This window comes from Delphinapterus leucas, chromosome 19, assembly GCF_059928025.1.
Source record: "Delphinapterus leucas isolate spDelLeu-1000000601 "Yukka" chromosome 19, BTC_Dleu_Yukka2, whole genome shotgun sequence".
Classification (NCBI taxonomy): domain Eukaryota; kingdom Metazoa; phylum Chordata; class Mammalia; order Artiodactyla; family Monodontidae; genus Delphinapterus; species Delphinapterus leucas.
Window position 1 is genome coordinate 53,788,992 of NC_143147.1, and position 17,561 is coordinate 53,806,552.

Here is a 17,561-nt window from a genome sequence, read left to right on the forward strand (position 1 = left end):
AGCACCAAGCACTGGGCTATTGTTTCCAGAAACACGGTGGTCACTCTGGAGGAAAGAGACAAAGGACCACAAAGGAGGTGGTTCTGATTCCTCCCTTTTTCCATCTCCTTCCCTTCCTCCTGAACTCATGGCAGTCAGCTTAGGAGGCACCGGTTCTTTGGGTCAGCATCTTCAGGTGGCCTGTCTGGGGCTAGCAGAGATGGTCAGTCCTCGCCGTTGGAAAAGGTGAGGCCGAGAGGACCATGACTCCAAGAAAGGCAAGACCAGGGGAGGCTTGGCCACGGAGCTCACGCTGAGACTGGAGAGCAGAGGTGGGGACCCCGGAGCCTTTCCCTGGGCTGCACCCTTGGATCCACCTTCCACAGCCCCGCCCATATGTGACTGTGTGACCTGGGAAAATAACAAACTCTCTCTGGGTCTCAGTCTTCCCATCCAGGGGAGGAAGGGATTAGATAAGACCAGTGGTTCTCAGACTGCATCCTGCAGAGGGGCCACAGGTGAGAGCAAGGGGGAAGGTCAAGGCATAGGTCTCTGGGCCCCTGCCCTTCTTTTTTTTTTTCCTTCAATTTAACCATTTTTAAGTGTACAAATCAGTGGCATCAAGTAGGTTTGCGATGTTGTCCAACCGTCACCACTGTTTCCAGAACTTTTCATCGTCCCAAACAGAAACTCATACTCATTAAGCTGTAACTTCCCCTCCCAGCCCCCAGCTACCTCTAACCTACTCTTGGCCACTATGCATTTGCCTATTCTTGGTACCTCATGTAAATGGAATCATACTATATCTGTCCTTCTGTGTCTGGCTTATTTCACTTGGTCTAATGTTGCCAGGGTTCATCCATGTTGTAGCATGTATCAGAGCATCATTCTTTTTTGTGGCTGAATAATATTCCACGGTATGGATTTACCATGTTTTGTTATCCATTCATCTGCTGATGGACACTCAGGTTGTTTCCACCTTTTGGCTGTTGTGAATAGTGCTGCCGTGAACACTGGTGTACAAGTATCGCTTGGACCCCTGCTTTCAATTCTCCAGGCTCTACACCTAGGAGTGGAATTGCTGGGTCACATGAGGATTCTGTCTTTAGCTTTTTGATGAAGGGTCCCTCTTTTTATCTGTTCTATGTACCAGGGAGGGTGGGGGGAGGATGTATATTAGGAAAAAATGGCTAACAAATAAGAAACACCCTAAACTAGATGACTCCTGAGGCCCCTCCAATCTCTCAAATACTATAATGTTGGAAGAGTCGAAGGTCAAAAATGTAGGAAAGTTTGAGTGCAGGGGAGGGCACCTGGTTGGGTGTAGGGCTCCAACCCACGTGGCTCGTTAAGGGGAGCAGGGCGGGGACGCCGGCAGGTCATTGCTGGGTGGACGGCGGAGTCTGTGGGTCCACGGTGCCACGGTCACTGAACAGGCTGTGCTGTGTGGGACCCTTGTAGGCCTCTCACTATGTGCTGTGTGCCTAGGCTGGCTCAGCACTGAGGTGGCCTGTGCTCACCATGCAGGCCCACCTCCAGCTTCTGGAGGCCGAAGGCGCCGAGCGGGGCGGTGAATGGCTTGGTGGGGCTGGGAGGCTGATTAGACCGTGCATGGCATTTAAGCCTGGCCTGTTTGGAGAGGGGGTTTCATCCTCAGAGGTCAACATCGAGGCCTCTGGAGCAGGCTGTCGCTGGCTGGCACCTGCCACCCATCCTCCTGGCTGCCTGTGTCTGTCCTCAGCCCAGCTGGGCAGTGGGTGGTTGGGCGGAGGATGAACTGTCCTTAGGGGAGGGTGGCAGGGCCCTTGGCCCGGGCAGGGCCAGGAGCTGGGTATAAATAGGCTTGGCGGTGCCCTCCCCCCTCCCCCTCACCAGCTGCCAGTGCCAGGCAGGTCCCCACCTCCCTTGGGAGCCCAGCCACTGTCTCGGGTCCTAAACGTAGGAACTTCCTCAGCAGAACTGAGGAATCTTGTCCTGTGTGTAGGTGGAACCTCCGGATGCCTGGAGGCCTGGGGAGTTTGGCTGAGGGGCTGCAAGACTGGGGGTGGATCAGACCGGCCTTTTGGGAAGGAGTCGTTCGTTTATTCCACCCCTGGAGAATCAGCGAGTACCTGGCATGGGCCTGGCCCTTTGGTCGGCCAAGTGTGCTTGTGTGGGTGCTTGTGTGTATGTGTGTGTGTGTGTGTGTGTGTGTCTGGTATGGTGAGAGGTGTTGGTGGGGGATGGGAAGAGATGCAACACAACCTCTATCCTCAGGGAACTCACACTAGCACAGCCAGATGGAATTGGAAACAAGTCAGTTCAGCCCTTTGAGATAAGTAGAGGAGAAACAGAGGGAGGAGAGCTTACTTCTGTCTGGGGGCCCACGAAATCCTTCAGAATGGAGGCGACCCAGGAACTGGAGGTTGAAGGATGGGTAAGATGTTTGCCGGGGACTTGGGCAGTGGAGAGGCGATGGCGGGCTGCTCATCCGCCAGCAGGCCGCTCACACTTGGGTGCGAAGAACTGAGGGGCGTGAGGCTCGCTGTGTGGCCTCCTCCAGGGGAACATGCACTTCGCTGGTGGGGACAAAAGGAGCTGTGAGTCAAGTTAACGCATCTGTGGTGGTGGAATCTCAGACATGCGCATGTGTGGGTAGGAGGCTCAGGGGTCGGGTGGCAGGGCGTATTTGGGGGAGGGCAGCTCTCCTGCAGAAATCAATCCCATGGCCACAGCCCCATTAGCCCCAGCACCAGCCCTCAGAGCTAAACCCCCATCCCTAGAGGCCCTTGCTCATCACCGGCAGGATGTCCAGATCTGAGCTGAAATCCTTGAACGGAGCATCCTGGAAAGGTCCCTATGCCCTTGCCCTTTGGGTTAACTTTAACACTCGGCCAGATCACAGATGTCTTTTCAGCCACCCTGGTTAGGACTGAGCTTCCGGGAAAGGGGCCAGCTTTGCATCCTTCCCAGTGATGGATGGGAAGGGGCTCTGAAAATTCCGATGTGTTCTGTCAAGTCAGGGATGGGAGGGCTGAGAAATGAGGTTGATGACGTAGCAGGGGACAAAGTGCTGGGGACAGCCCCTAAACACATGGTAACCACCATGACCACCGTGACTTGAGGGCTTCCTATGTGCCAGGAGCTTTCTATCCTTTATCCCTCCCATTATGTCTATTTAATAGGTGAAGAAACTGAGGCACGAGGGGTTAAGTAAACTGCTTGAGATCAGCAGCTCGGAAACAGCAGAGCTGGATTTGAATGCAGGCAGCCTGGCTCCAGGTGCACGATGGACCTGGACAGCAGGAAGGAGACAGGGTTTGGTGGGAGGAGGGAAAAGAACTCATCGTCTCTGAGGCTGGGAGTTATTCTTGGAGGATATCATCCCTGGAGTCAGATAAACCTATGGTTGCCCAACTTCTCTGCCTCAGTTTCCTCATCTGTAAAACTGAGATGACCGTACCCACGTCATAGAGCTCTTGTTGAGGATTAAGTGACATGATATCTGTGAAGTGCCTGGCATATAAGTGCTAAATAAGTGGTTGTCGTGATGATCGCTAGTGTTGAATGCGACTGCAGAGGAAAGGAAATCTGCTTGGTCAGAGGAGAGATTGCAACTGTCCAGGAGGAAGGATTCACAGTCAAGGGCTTGGTGCCCCGGAGGAGAGCGCAGGGGACCGTGGCAGCTCCCTACTGGGAGATGTTTGGGGGACAGCTCTGGCCTTTGCAGCCAACCAAGCCCTGCCGGCCAGTGTGTAGGGCTTGGGCATTTTGCTGGGCTGGGTAGGCCCACCTGGGACCCACTGGGGTGGGGATGCTGGTGAAATGAGGGAGCAGGGAGCCGCTTGGAGGGCTGGGATCAGGGGCAGCCTCACTGAGTGGAAATGAAGAGCCAGCCGGGGATTCCCCACAGCCCCCCACCCCCACCCCGCCCCCTGCAGCGGCACCAGCTGCACCTGGCTCCGTGCATCTGGCTGTGTGGCCTTGAGCAAGCTGCTTCTCTCTGTGGGCCTCTGCTTTCTCATCTGTATAATGGGCTTTGTGCTCTCTAAAGGCATCTCTTGTAGGTTCTTATTCTGATCCAGCTTAGGGTGCCCAGGCCTGCAGAAGTGCCAACGGGTGTAGGGCAAAGGCCACTAGAGGGCAAGGAAGGAGGAGAGGGACAGAGGATGTGGAAGGAGTAAAGGAAGGAGCCCTGGGGCCCTGGTGTGGTTGGTAAGCAGACCAGTAAATGGGGGACGACATGGGACAGAGCCCCCTGGTGCCAGAGGTGATCGTGACACAGGCCTGACCAGGTTGGAGTTTGCAGTGGGTCCAGGAGGCCAGGTTGAAGGAGCGCGTGGGCTCCTCAAGGCCAGTCCATCCCTCTAGGGACAGGCATGGATGGAGCTGCCTTTTGGGGGGAGACCGGGGAGGGCTCTGGCCGAAGGGGAGGGACACGGAGGCTGGGCAGTTGGTGCCAGGTCTCCCCATGATGCTCTGGGACACTCAGGGACCAGGCTGGGTATGAGGAGGTGGCAAAGAATCGCCATATTCCTTTAGAGGGGTCCTCAAGGCCCACGCTCAGAACCAAACCCAGGTGAGGCCATGGGGGTAGCAGCGACCTCCATCTGGCCCCAGCTCCCCTCTCCAGCTGTCTGCATATAGGGCTTTGGGGCCTAAACGTCAGAGGAGGGAGTGGGAAAGGCATGGCCTTCTTCCCTTCCTCCCATGATGGCCCAATGCTGAGTCATCTGCACTGAACCCTGGCTCGGTTTCTCTATCCGGTGGTTGCAGTGCCACTGGGGCAGCTGCAGGGCAGGCCTGGATGTGCTGGTTAAGAGCACGTGGAGAGGCAGCCTGAGCTGGGGCGGGAGGCTCAACTCTGCCGCTGCACAGTCCTGCAGACTTGGGCAGTTTACTAAGCTCCCTGGCCTCAGTTTCCTTGTCTATGAAATGGGATGTTGACGATGATAATGAAGTTCCTACTTCACAGGCTTGCTGTGAGGTTTCCATAAGGTAAGACATGAGCACTCAGAACCGGTCCAGCACATAATAAATGATAGGTGTTTGATTATCATTATTATCACAATAACCAGTTTATAACTGTAAACAGGGCAGGGGCAGGAGAGGGCAACCTGCAAAGCCCTGTCAGATGCTGTGTGTGTCTTGGTGTGCATCAGGGGGCTCTGGGCTGACCTGCTCTATCACTCAGGTCCAGTCTTAAGGCCCAGGGTGCAGACGGGCCAGGCCTGCAGTCACTCCCACCCCTCAGGACCCAGGCAGGCACCGCAGAAGGCAGGGTGGTCCGTGGTTAGCCCCACCTAGACTGACAGACTACTGACTGAAAAATGAGGGACATTAGAGTGACGTGACGTGATTTGATCAAGGTCACTTGAATTGGATGGGGGGAGTACGATCTGAGGTCTTCTCCCTCCTGACCCTGAGCTAGACTTTCATGAAACAAAGCCAAGCTCCAATCTCTGGTCAGAAAAGAGATGGTGCTCCAGAAACTTCTAGGGAGCTGCAAAGATGGTCACAGAGGCCCTGGCGGACAAAGACCTGGGGAGAGACACTGGGAGGCTCTGGGCTGGGCAGGCATCGTCCCAGGGAAGAGGCTGAGAGGCATTGCCACAGGTGGTATGTGTGTATGTATGAGTGCAAGCTTGCACACGTGCAAGCTCCCTGCTAGGACTGAGGCTTCTCTACTTCCTGCTTTCTCTGAGATGTGATGGGGGTCAAGCCAGCTCCTGCCATCTTCGTCTCCATAGATTTTGTTTCCTTCTGATGGATCATTGAAAGTCTCCATGTGGCCCTAGAAACTGAAACTCCCAACCTGACCTCTCCCCATCAGGGAAACTGGCCCAGAGCCTGGGAGGGACTTGACCTGGGCCTCTAATACCATCTTTCCATCCAGGGTTCTTTTCATAGAATTGCATTGCTCCCGGGTGCCCCTGCAAACAGGAAATGCCCATGGCAGAGGGCCGACTCCCTGGATCAGAGCTCTGCTCTTCAAGGGACAGTATACACGCCAGGTCGAAGGTAGTGCATTCAGATGCCAGGTTTCTCAGGGCCATGGCTTCAGGCTCACAGGCCCTCCATGGCTCCACCTACCCTGAGTACTCACGGAGAAGAAACGATGCCCACAGTGGGCCGCGTGCTTTGTGCCTGCAGTGCCACTGCCTTCTGTCTGCCTGCAGGTCCCTGGCCCTGGGCCAGCAGTACACATCCCTGGGCTCACAGCCCCTGCTCTGCGGCTCCATCCCAGGCCTGGTCCCCAAGCAACTGCGCTTCTGCCGCAATTACATCGAAATCATGCCCAGCGTGGCCGAGGGCGTGAAGCTGGGCATCCAGGAGTGCCAGCACCAGTTCCGGGGCCGCCGCTGGAACTGCACCACCATCGACGACAGCCTGGCCATCTTCGGGCCCGTCCTCGACAAAGGTACCGTCTCTGGGTGGGTAGGAGGTGCGCGAGGAGGTGGGGGGAGGGCATCAGGGCACAGTCACTCTTCCACATCAGGGCGTCTCAGCTCTGAGCCCAGGGTCACCAGGGGAGGGCGATAGAGCTGGTCACGACCCGCGGCCTCCACAGAAAGTGGGCCAGGTCCCTCTCTGGCCTGACCCAGGCTGTTGTCGGTGGTTGCCACACTTTCCCAGGTGCTGCTGGGGGCTGGGCAGCCTTGAGATCCCATCCCGAGATCCTAGGGTAGGCTAGGAGGCTGCAGCCTTCCTTTCCTCCTGGCCGGCACAGTGGGTGGCCCCAGGCTTTGATGTGGACTTTTGTGACGTTTTCCCAATGCTGTGTTAAGTGCTATGTAAATCTAGTTTTGGGGTGGGGTGAGAGCATTGTCCCCCTTAGGTCCCTCCCATGTAGAAAATTCTGGAGTTGAGGAAGCTGCCTTGTGCTGGTGGCACTGCATTGCCCCCAGGTGCTTCCGTGGGAAGCTTCAACTGGTCCCCATGCCCCTGATAGCTGGATATGCCCACGGATTGTGGTGGGGCTAGAGGGTGTGCTGGCTTTTGGGTAACTTGCATCTTGCAACCTGGGAGTCTCATTGGCTGTGTCGCAAATGAATGGGATTCACATTACTTGACTTTGAACATGAAGGCACTGGGAGAGAGGCATGAGAGGCACAACTGCTCCCAAGAAGGGGATTTTGGGGCTGGTGAGTTCTGGGCTGAAGTTGGGCTACTCTTTGAGCAATCGCAGTGTCTAGGAATGTAATGACCCAGCTGGCCTCCCGGGAGCTACCATTCCTTTTCCTCAGCAACTTGAACACTCCTCCGGCCACCGCCAGGGCTTTGGCACCCAAACAGGTGAACCGGGCCCTCCCTCCTTTTAGAAGAGTTGCATTTACAGCCAGAAAGAAAAGGGATCTGAGAACCAGCTGGACCTGGGGAAGGGTTGCGGGGGAGTGGCAGGGAATGAGTGGGGCGAAGCCGACCCCCCATTTTAGAGTGGAGTCCCCCTTTACCTGTGTCTCAGGTGCACCTTGTAAGTCCGACCTACAGGCTATTGTCATGGGACAGAAGGGCAATTAGCGAATCAATGGATGATGATTCTGCTTACGCTTCTATTACCAAAGCTAATTATTCCTTGTTTACATAAAAGGTTTGGCCTCCAATTGGGGCCAAGTGGCGGTGGTTTGCATTTCAAACCTGATCTTGCCGGCGTGTCAGTCTCCTCGCCTTCCGGTGCCCCACCTCGGGCCAGGTAGTGCTTAATCAAACAGCCTAGCGTCTAGACGCGCTCCCCAAAGCAAGACTCACCTTCTGATTGCTCTTCCCCGCGCGGGACGTTAGCCTGTGAAAACCGGGTCTCTGAGCTTATTATCCCTTCACGTCTGTGTTTAACGTTTTAAATCACCGTTGTAGGTTCTAGGACTTGCCTACATCTCGAAATTGCAAGAGAGCAGTTTTGTGTGGGGGGAGGGAGGGAAGGTGTCAGAGACACTGGGAATCTGAGGGAAGCTCTGCGGTCTCCGGGAGGAAGGCCCCGCATGCACGCACGCCCCAGCGCCCAGAGCCCGGCGGGAACGGGTTCGAACGCAGCTCTAGGCTCCACGCTCGGGCCCCGCTTCTGGCGAGTCCCGCACCCCTGCCGTGTGGGCCGCCAGGGTAGACCTCTGCCCACGGTTTTGAGACCCAGGGTGGCAGGGAGGCGGTCTGCTCCGGGGCGCGCATCTTCCGCGGACGCCGGGGACCGACTCCCCGGGGCTGGCCCGCCCGGAGTAGAGGCCGGGGCGGGGCTGCACCCGGGCGCGGGGGGCGCAGGGGTCAGCGGCCGGAAGGCGCAAGGCTGCGACGGCGGGGTGCGGGCGGCGGGGGATCGCGGTCCCCGGGCGGGGCGGGCGGCCCGGAGGGGCTTAGGCGGCTTGAAAAGGGGCCCGAGAGCCGCCCCCCACCGCGCGGCCCATCCCCGCGCCCGCTGCGGCCGCCGAGCCATTCACACGCCCTCTGGCCATTCGGCGCGGCGCGGGGGCGGGGGGCGCCGCTTCAATGGGGATTTCGCGGGCCGGCGCCGGGGCCGGGGGCGCGGCCCGGCCGCGGGAGCCGCCCGTTGCTACGCGGTGGCGGCCGGCCCGGCGGCCCGGGCCCGGCGGCCGCATTATGCGGGTAATGCGGTGTGACACCGCGCGAACAAAGGCGGATTGAGCGGCCCAGCGGGCCCCGCCGGACGGGGACCAGCACAGCAGGGCTGTCAGCGCCGCTCCCAGGCTAATCCCCGCCCCGCCCCCGCCGCCCCCGCGTCCCCGGGGCTGGGAACCGAGCGCGGCCCGGGGCCCGGGCGCCGCCGCCGCCGCGAGAGGCCGCGGGCCGGCCGGAAGCGCGGCGCTCGCCCTCGGCGCCCCCGGCCCCCGGGTCGCTGAGGGGTGGGCAGCCGGGGCCGGGGTCGGAGCAAGGGCGCAGCGCCTCAGGCCTCGGCCGCGCCGTGTCGCAGTCGGCGCTGGCTGCGCGGGTCCACTGCCCAGGCGGGGACCGCTCCCACTCCCCGCCGGCCTGCTCGGGAAGGGGGACGCACCCTCCTCTGCAGGTGGCCCACGAGGGCCCCGGGGCCTCTGAAGAGATGGCAGTGGCCACGAGGGGTTACCAGGCTCCCTCGTCCGCCGAGCTGCCCTCAGCGCTCAGGACCAGAGCCACAGCCCAGGAAAGGAGGCATCCAGGCCAGCAGCCCGGCGTTTTGCAACCTGCCTGGCCTTGGGCAGGTCACCTCCCTGCTCTGGGTTCCTCACCAGTAAGGAGAGAGATGGTTGGACTGCAGGTCTTTCAGGCCTTTGCCTCCCTAGTTGTCAATGTCTGTATCTGCTAAATGGGCCTGTAATAAGACTTTCTGCCTCACAGGGGTGAGAGGATTAAATGGGATAAAGCACACGAAGGGCAGAATCTGGTGCAAACCCAACACTCAAAGGTAGTTATCATTATAATGATGTCGGCGGGGTGGTGGGGCACCCTGAGAATCTCTTCTTTCTCTTTGCTGGACCCTGGGGCAGAAGCAGGGAAGTGCCCTGTGTCCCTCCATCCTCCCGGGAGGGGCTTGGCCTTCTCAGTCCAAAACCTTGGCTTTGTCTGGGTGGAGGACAGGAGAATGGAAGGGGGAAGCTGACATGCTGACCACTGCACTCCTGGTCAGGAACTCTGGTGGCAGAGGGAAGTTGTACCCACCTGCCAGAGTTGTCTTTCCACCCCTGTTTCTAACAGGCTCCACTCTGCCAGCTGTTAAAGCCCTGGGTTAATCAGCAGCTCTGGGCCTCAGTTTGTTCATCTGTAAACTGGGGATACCCACTAGGGGCTAGGCCAACCAAAGAGGAAAAGGCACTTCTTCTCCCTTGGGGCTGCAGAGCCCCTTTTCGCAGCTGGGGAGGTCAGGGCAGGGCAGCCGCGTCCCAGGGCCCGGCCTGAGCAGCGCCTCCCAATGCCTTCCCCACAGCCACCCGCGAATCGGCCTTCGTGCACGCCATCGCCTCAGCCGGCGTGGCCTTCGCCGTCACACGCTCCTGTGCCGAGGGCACCTCCACCATCTGTGGCTGCGACTCGCATCATAAAGGACCGCCCGGGGAAGGCTGGAAGTGGGGAGGCTGCAGCGAGGACGCCGACTTCGGGGTGCTTGTGTCCCGGGAGTTCGCGGACGCACGTGAGAACAGGCCGGACGCGCGCTCGGCCATGAACAAGCACAACAACGAGGCTGGCCGCACGGTGAGCCCTGGCCGCCCTCGCCCCAGCCCTGCGCAAGACCCCTTTTCCGGACCTGTCCCTGCCCCTCCCTGTGGCCCTTGTGCATTCCTGGCTCCCTGCTCTCCTCTTTCCCCCTCCTTTCTCCTCGGACTGCTCCGGGTCCCCACCCCCACCCACCCTGGGGATGCGGCAGCCCGCGAGCGCAGGTACCAGCCAGCCCATCCGGTGCACTTCAGCTGCCTGTGTAGGGCTGTGAGACCCATGGACCTGGCTTTGAATTCAGCCTCCATCCTTTCTTATGGTTGCTTGACCTAGGGCTAGTCACTTAAGCTCCCAGCCAGTTTCCCTATCTGTTACACGGGAATAACAATCCTTTCCTAGGGCTTTGAGAAGTGGATGTGATTTCTGCCAGTGCTTGGGGTGTGAAGGGGAGGGAAACAAGGTCATCATTCTTTAGGTCTGAGCCTCAGTCCCCAGTCAGTTCTCACCCTGGCATAGTGTAGGAATAGAGAAGGCTTCAGCGATGGGGGTGGGTGGGTCAGAGTGGGAGGGCCTGGGTGTGCTCCCAGGTGGGGTCAGTCTGGGGACCAGCTGCTACTCGTACTCTTTCTAGACCATCCTGGACCACATGCACCTCAAGTGCAAGTGCCACGGGCTGTCGGGCAGCTGTGAGGTGAAGACCTGCTGGTGGGCCCAGCCCGACTTCCGCGCCATCGGGGACTTCCTCAAGGACAAGTACGACAGCGCCTCGGAGATGGTGGTGGAGAAGCACCGGGAGTCCCGTGGCTGGGTGGAGACCCTCCGCGCCAAGTACGCGCTCTTCAAGCCGCCCACTGAGAGGGACCTGGTCTACTACGAGAACTCCCCCAACTTTTGCGAGCCCAACCCCGAGACGGGCTCCTTCGGCACCAGGGACCGGACTTGCAATGTCACCTCCCACGGCATCGATGGCTGCGACCTGCTCTGCTGCGGCCGTGGCCACAACACAAGGACGGAGAAGCGGAAGGAGAAATGCCACTGCATCTTCCACTGGTGCTGCTACGTGAGCTGCCAGGAGTGTATCCGCATCTACGATGTGCACACCTGCAAGTAGGGAGCCAGGTAGGGTGGCCCGGTGGGGAGGCTGAGGTGCCTTGGTGCAGGGCCCTGGGTTTGGCTGTCTCCTCTTCTTGGCAACCCTGTTCTGTTTCTGGGCGGTCCAGGACACGTTTCCAAAGCCAAGGTAGGAAGCCAGGATTTCCCAAGCTTCAGTGGGAACGGTCCTTGGGCAGTGTCTTGGTGGATTACACAAAGCACAGATAATAACCAAGTGTGTACACACGAGGCTGCAATTGATTAAATTTGTGTACAAGTTAGTAAGTAAATTAGGAGCCAGGTCAATTTTTCGCACAGCCACTAGCTATCATTATTGAACATCTGTGGAGCCAGAGGAGGGACTGTGGGGTTGGAGGCTGGGACGCCCGACTTCTGGTCTTGACTGTGCTCCTAACTTCCTGTTCTTTCACTTCTTTGGGCCTCAGGTTCTTACTGTAAAGTGAGGGGGTTAAAATACTTGAAACAGCAGGCCAAAAAGTCTCTTGTACCCCTGAGGCAGAGTCGTTTTGCATCCACCTTGAACTTAGAGGGCAGGTTTTTGTGCAAGCGTTAACTCCTACCACCCTCAAGGAGGTGGGCGGGAGGAAGCAGTGTATAAGCCCATATCCCGGCAGATCTGAAGCTTGGGTGGAGCGGGGCACACTCTCACCGTGTTTATGGACGGTGATGGGGAGGAGGAAGGAGTCAAGCTCAGAGTGACGGTGGTGAGTAATCAAGGGATCAAAGGCTGGTGGATTAGGCTCCCACGCTTCCCAGAGGTGGCCTGCGTGGGAGACACTCTTGCCCGGCCCTCGGGTCCATAGGTCCCCAGGACAGGTCAAGATTGGCGTGTGGTGGTCCTGGTCTTGGAGGGTCTCTAAGGCCCAAGGGGGAGGGTTTCTCCCCTTTCTCTGCCCTGAGAAGGGGCCTAATCTACAGGGGTCCGAGCCCTGGTCCAGCTTCCACCACTCGCCCACCTCGTGACCCAAACAAGAACATCTCCTCATCTGTCATCCTCCCCAGAGGTGCTGTGAGGAACAAAGTGAAGGACACTGGAGACAGTGCTTGAACTGTTGTGAAGGACTCCCCTGCCTGGGTCATCGCTGCCTGGGGCTGTGTCAGCGAGGGCACCCCACTGGGCGATGCGGTCCCACACAGGGCGGGACTGGGGGAGGGGTCGGACTTCTGTGCTGCATGGAGGGACCTCACGTGCTGGGGAGAGCTCTGCTGGAGGGGTGGCTCAGCCAGTCTGGGAAGCCCCTCTGTGTAGCTCAAGTTCCGTCCTGGCAGGGGCAGAGTCTGGGAAGACAGCAGGAGGCACCACTTTTCTTGGTGTCTGAATAAAAGCAGTGTGGGGAGTGGAAAGAGGACAGAGGCAGTTCTACCTCCACCACTTCCCAGCTGGAAGCCCAGTTTCCTCATCTGTACAGCAGTGGTGATGATGTGGGCCTAGCAGAATTTTCCTGCGGTTCAAGCAAGCCAGCAGATGTGAATGCTCGTCTGAATAGGGTGCTAATAGAAAGTGATAAATGCCATGAGAGCCAGGACGTGAGGGCAGTCATCGTGCAAGGAAACGGTGTCATCACTTGGGCACTTTCATCTACTGCTTTTCAAAACGATGGAAGAGAAGTCAGTGAATAAGAGAGAACGCCCAGGCTCCCTGTGGCTTGTCAGGTCGAAGGAATGTTTGAAACCTGCAGTGCTTCCTTCCTCTGATGTCCACTCTGGCCAGAGGCAACAGTGTCCCCGCTGTCAAGCAGGACACGGCTCTGGCCATTCTGAGAGGAGGCTGGGGGGAAATCGGAATTTCAGAACACTAGCCCTGGAGGGGGCACAGAGGGCCGTTTGTCTAGCCTGCCCATTGCACAGATAAGGACACTGAGCCCAGGGCTCTGCCTCCAGAAAGGCCCCATATGTGGGTCCTGCAGAGGCCACAGCGGCAGCAGCCCAGGCCCCGGCAGTGGCTCTACGGGGCTCCAGGGTGTCACAGCTCTGTTCCAGCACCTCCCCTCCCCTCCCCTCCCCTCAGTGAGCAGCCGAGAGAAGCCATCTGCCAAGTGGGAAGGAGATGCTGGGTTTGCCCTCAGTGTCCATAAAAATCCCCCGCCTGCGATCTGATACTGATCGTAAGAAGAGTCAACACTCTCCATCAGCCTTCTGTTCCCCGTTTCTGAAACAGAATGGCATTGCCCCCAGTCTTATGGAAAGTACTACGTGGATGTGGTTTCAACATGCCACACCCAGGTAGATGGTGGCCCCCCGGGCCCTCATATATGGATACTCTGGAGTCCTTGCTCTGGGACAAGTGGAGAATTGTCCCCCAGTGTGGTGCCTTTCTGACAAACACTCAGTTTGGTGAGTGACTTGGGGCAAGTTGTTTTGCCTCCGAGCCCCAGTTCCCTCACCTGTGGACTAGAGGTCATCCATACAAACAGCCCTGGCACAGGGTCCAAGGAAGCAGCAAAAGATTCCGAGGCTGAGTGGAGCTTACCTCCAAGGGCGACTTTCCCCCAGGCCTTCTGCTGGTCTGGAGCCACAGGCTGAGACCAGCTACCTTTCCTGTCCTTTCATCCACACCGACACTCTGCAGGCAAGATGAGAACTTTCGAGACAGGCTGGCAGGGACTTCAGGGAACAGAGCCTGCAGCCTTTCTCTTGGCTGCACTGTCTCCAGTGCAGGTGGGAGAGAGAAGGGCGCCCCAGAGCAGGACGTGTACCCTCCACACTCTCAGGGAGGAGCCCCAGTCAAGATGCTTTATGCCACAGGAAGGCCAGAGTCCTGGGCTTTCCTTGTGGGGAAACCTCTTTCCATTGCTTGTAGATTTTGTCCAGTGTCTCAGGCTAACCACTGATTTCCTACCTTACGAGTTCCAGGCTTATTCCTTGTTATCCAGATTGTGTGAGCACAGTAAGCTGGAAAGGGCTCTGCGTGAGAGTCAGGTGGCCTGGCTGACCCCAAGTCCTGGGTCTGTCACTGTCTTGCTGCGAGACTTTGGACGTGTCCTTTTAATCTTGCTGAGTCTGTTTCTCTCCATGTAAAAGTCTACTGGCCAAGGAGTTGGGGGTTGATTGGGAACACCCGTCAGAGCCCTTTGGGCTTAAATCCTTTGTGACATGTAAATTCAAATACAAATGAAGAAGATGTACACATCGGTGCTCCTATGAGAAGGAATTATTCATAATGTAATAGACTGTCTTCTGTTTGGAGAGCCTGATACAGAAACACAGTGTACAGGAGTCTATGAAGTTGGGAATTGGGCCCTAGATCTGCAAGGTTTCTCCCAGTCTCTATGCAAGACAGGTTCCTATATCAGTCTAGTTACCTGCTACTGGGCTTCCTGTTGCCCAAGCCCCAGCTAGAGGGTGGAGAGGTAGGATGTGGATCCCAGCGTGTAGACGCTGAAGCTCTACTGTTCTGTAGCTCACACGCCCTTCCTCAGTGGTAGACCCCAGGTAGCGGAGGGAGCATGGAACAGCCACTGGAGTCTCCTGTTACCTCCAAGTTCAAGAGAAATGCTGAGACACCTGATCAGGAGCCTCTGAGCTTTGCACCCTGTGGGTGGTCTCTCTGGGAAAATAATCATGTTCCTAATTCTTCCTCTTTACTTTCCAAAGGGCACTGGGAACGGGTGAAGTGTGTGGCTGGGCAGATTCACCGAAGTCCTATGGGAAGCGGGACCCAGAGCCGGGCTCAGCCCTCAGCATCAGACAGCAAGGAATCCGGACTGTTGCCAGATGCACGTGTGGTAAATTACCTGGATCCAACCCGCCCGCTGCCTGGGAGGCCTCCCTCCCTTCTCTCTCATCTTAAGTTTCTCACCCTACTCTGGATGGTGTGTGGTTTTTAAAGAAGGGGCTTTCTTTTTAGTTCTCTGGGGTCTGATAGGAACAGACCCGAGGCTTATCTTTGCACATGTTAAAGAAAATAAAAATGGAAAAAAATAACCCCCCACAGAAAACCACTTCTACTCCAACAGAACAGGCTGGGCTCATGTGAGCGCTCTGCCTGGTGGTAAAGACATCAACGTGGGCAAGATTCTGTTTCCCAGCTGCTTCTTCTGGTGACATTCCAAGATGCCTGCGAGGTGAGAGTTAGGAAGTAGGACAAAGCCCTGCAGTCTCCTTTTCTCTGTCTACTCCCATTCAAATCTGATAGACTTTCACATTCTGATAAAAGCCATAGGTTTAGCTGGGATCAAGTGGTAGGGAGGCCCAAGGCAATCGTTAGAGTCAGGTTTTGAGTTTGAAGAACCGGGAGTTCCAGGCAGCCTGGTAAAGCTGTTTGAAGAGCAGCGGTATGTTCTTCTCAGTCCCATTTTCTCTGTAACCCTGTTCTGCACGAGAGGCTCTTGGGAACTGCAGTCAGATCTCAAAAATCTTTTTCTACCATTCTGCAGTTTCCACCATTAACGCAGTACTTTTTTTTTTTTTTTTTTTCTTCTGTAGTGAACGTTGTAAATAGGTTATGTGTGGGGGGCAAGCCTCCTCTAGCTCCAATGGCTTCCTGAAGAAAGTGGTATCTTTAAAGGGGCCATTCTGTCCCTCCCAGCCCTGCTCACCTGCAGATTCTCCATTAAAAACAAACTCCAGGTTGAGCAGTTGGACTGTAGGTCACCTTAGTATAAATTAGACAAAGGGTCAGAGGGAGAGTAGCAATATATTCCTGAAGTTCCAATGTTGTGGCTAGTAGATGGGGAGGATACCGATGATTCCTTCGTTTCCTCTCCTATAAGGACACGTCGTCCTGCATCCTTGTCTTTCGTTGGCCTGCGTGAGGAAACAGAAATGCAGAGTTCCTTCACACAGGTCTTCCGGCCTCACCTGTATGCTGACAGCATCAATCCGTGCAGACACCAAGGATCAGCATTAGGTGTTCAAAGTGGGGCAAGCCGTCACTTGCTCCCTTGGGTAAAGCGTCTCACAGCTGAGTTCTCCTTGATCCACACGGGTCCTCTGGAGTGTCCTAGAGGAAGCGAGCACAGTGGAGGCAAACGGGTCTGATGGTACGAGTCAGTGCAACAGCTCTGCCTTAAGAGTCAGAAAGAAGAGATGCAGCAGGGGCACGGTACAGAACACAGTGATTTCTTCCTCTTCCCCCTTCTCTCTTTGCCTAACACTGACCTAAGGTACCGGGTCAAGCCATCTTCCTATGTGCTCAGGCAGGTTCGCCAAGACGATTGTCTAGAAGCCGTGCCTGCACTCTTGAATCTGCTGGCAGTGAGCCCTGCTAAAAAGATACACATCCCATCCCCTCTAGAGAGTCTGAAATGCCCCTCCCCATCTCAGACTGAAGTTTTAAATCATGTCAACCAGATAATGCTTGCTTTATGTGAGAATTCTTTCAGCAGAATGGATACAAATTTTCAAAACAGTCTTTTCATATCTATGTATTCTATATTAAAAGTGATAAAGTCATGTTTCTGGGGCGTATTCAAGTAGCTGACAAGTAATTATTTAATAATAGTACATTGAGTGCATTGTAATTATTCTCGCCATAGTCAGGTAATAGTATCCAACAGAAATTTCCTACCAACCTGCTGTATCCAAAGTTTTGTAAAAAGTTGTAGAAGTTGTTGATCTTTTTGATTTTATATTCAAAAAGTCTCTTTTTATAAATATTATTTATTATACAATGTATATACCTTTGAGTTAACTAAGATTATATATTATATAAATATATATATATTTGGAGAAAATATATTTCATCATGCAGTTTTTTTCTGTTAAGTCATTAAAGAGAAGGTAAACAAACTTAAAACGGATACATTGTACAATGTGTGGAGTTTCCAGATTAATGCTTAGGAGGTCAAGAATATGAGATTCTGAATGTGGTTGCCTCCACTTTCACTCTGAAATTAGTGGCCCAAATTAAGGTAATTTCCTTTGTTTTCTAAGCAAGATCATCTGAGATGTCGTGGACAGTAAGTCTTATCTACTAAAGGACTTTCTTACAGGCTTACTTTGTTCTAAATCAGCTTCTAACAGAGAATTTCCAGTTTCAGAAGTCAGCAATTGGGGCAGTAATTCACCTCATACACCCCAGCACTTCCAATGCACAAATTAATGTCACAAACACTGAGATACGGCTCGAGGCCCACAGACCATGGGGTTGGCCACCGACTTAATCCCTTTCTAACCCATGTTTTCAACTCCATTTATTGGGAAAAAAGGATTTGCTTTACTGAAAATGAAACTTGAGTGGACATGGCTCTCCCCTGCTAGTTCCACTTGAGAGCTAAGCTTCGGAAAGGGTAGGTTGGCAGGAAAGAAGAAATGGTGTGTCCTGGGCTCTGGAACAGGTGCCGTTTGAGGGTTTAGATCTGTTTGGGCAGAACAGACCCACTAGTGGGCATGCTCTTGGGAAGGCCATTCTCTCC

At 55.7% G+C, this 17,561-nt stretch overlaps 1 protein-coding gene across 1 annotated transcript in view; it reads left to right on the top strand.

The window, feature by feature from the left end:
- WNT3 (Wnt family member 3) overlaps positions 1-16,014 on the top strand; it is a 48,554-nt gene extending 32,540 nt beyond the window's left edge. The window contains 5 exon segments of the mRNA XM_089901364.1: positions 6,138-6,379; positions 9,866-10,131; positions 10,724-11,199; positions 14,800-14,980; positions 14,982-16,014. Coding sequence (XP_089757490.1) covers positions 6,138-6,379; positions 9,866-10,131; positions 10,724-11,199; positions 14,800-14,980; positions 14,982-15,032 — 1,216 coding nt within the window. The 3' untranslated portion in view covers positions 15,033-16,014.
- The last annotated feature ends 1,547 nt before the right edge of the window (positions 16,015-17,561 follow it).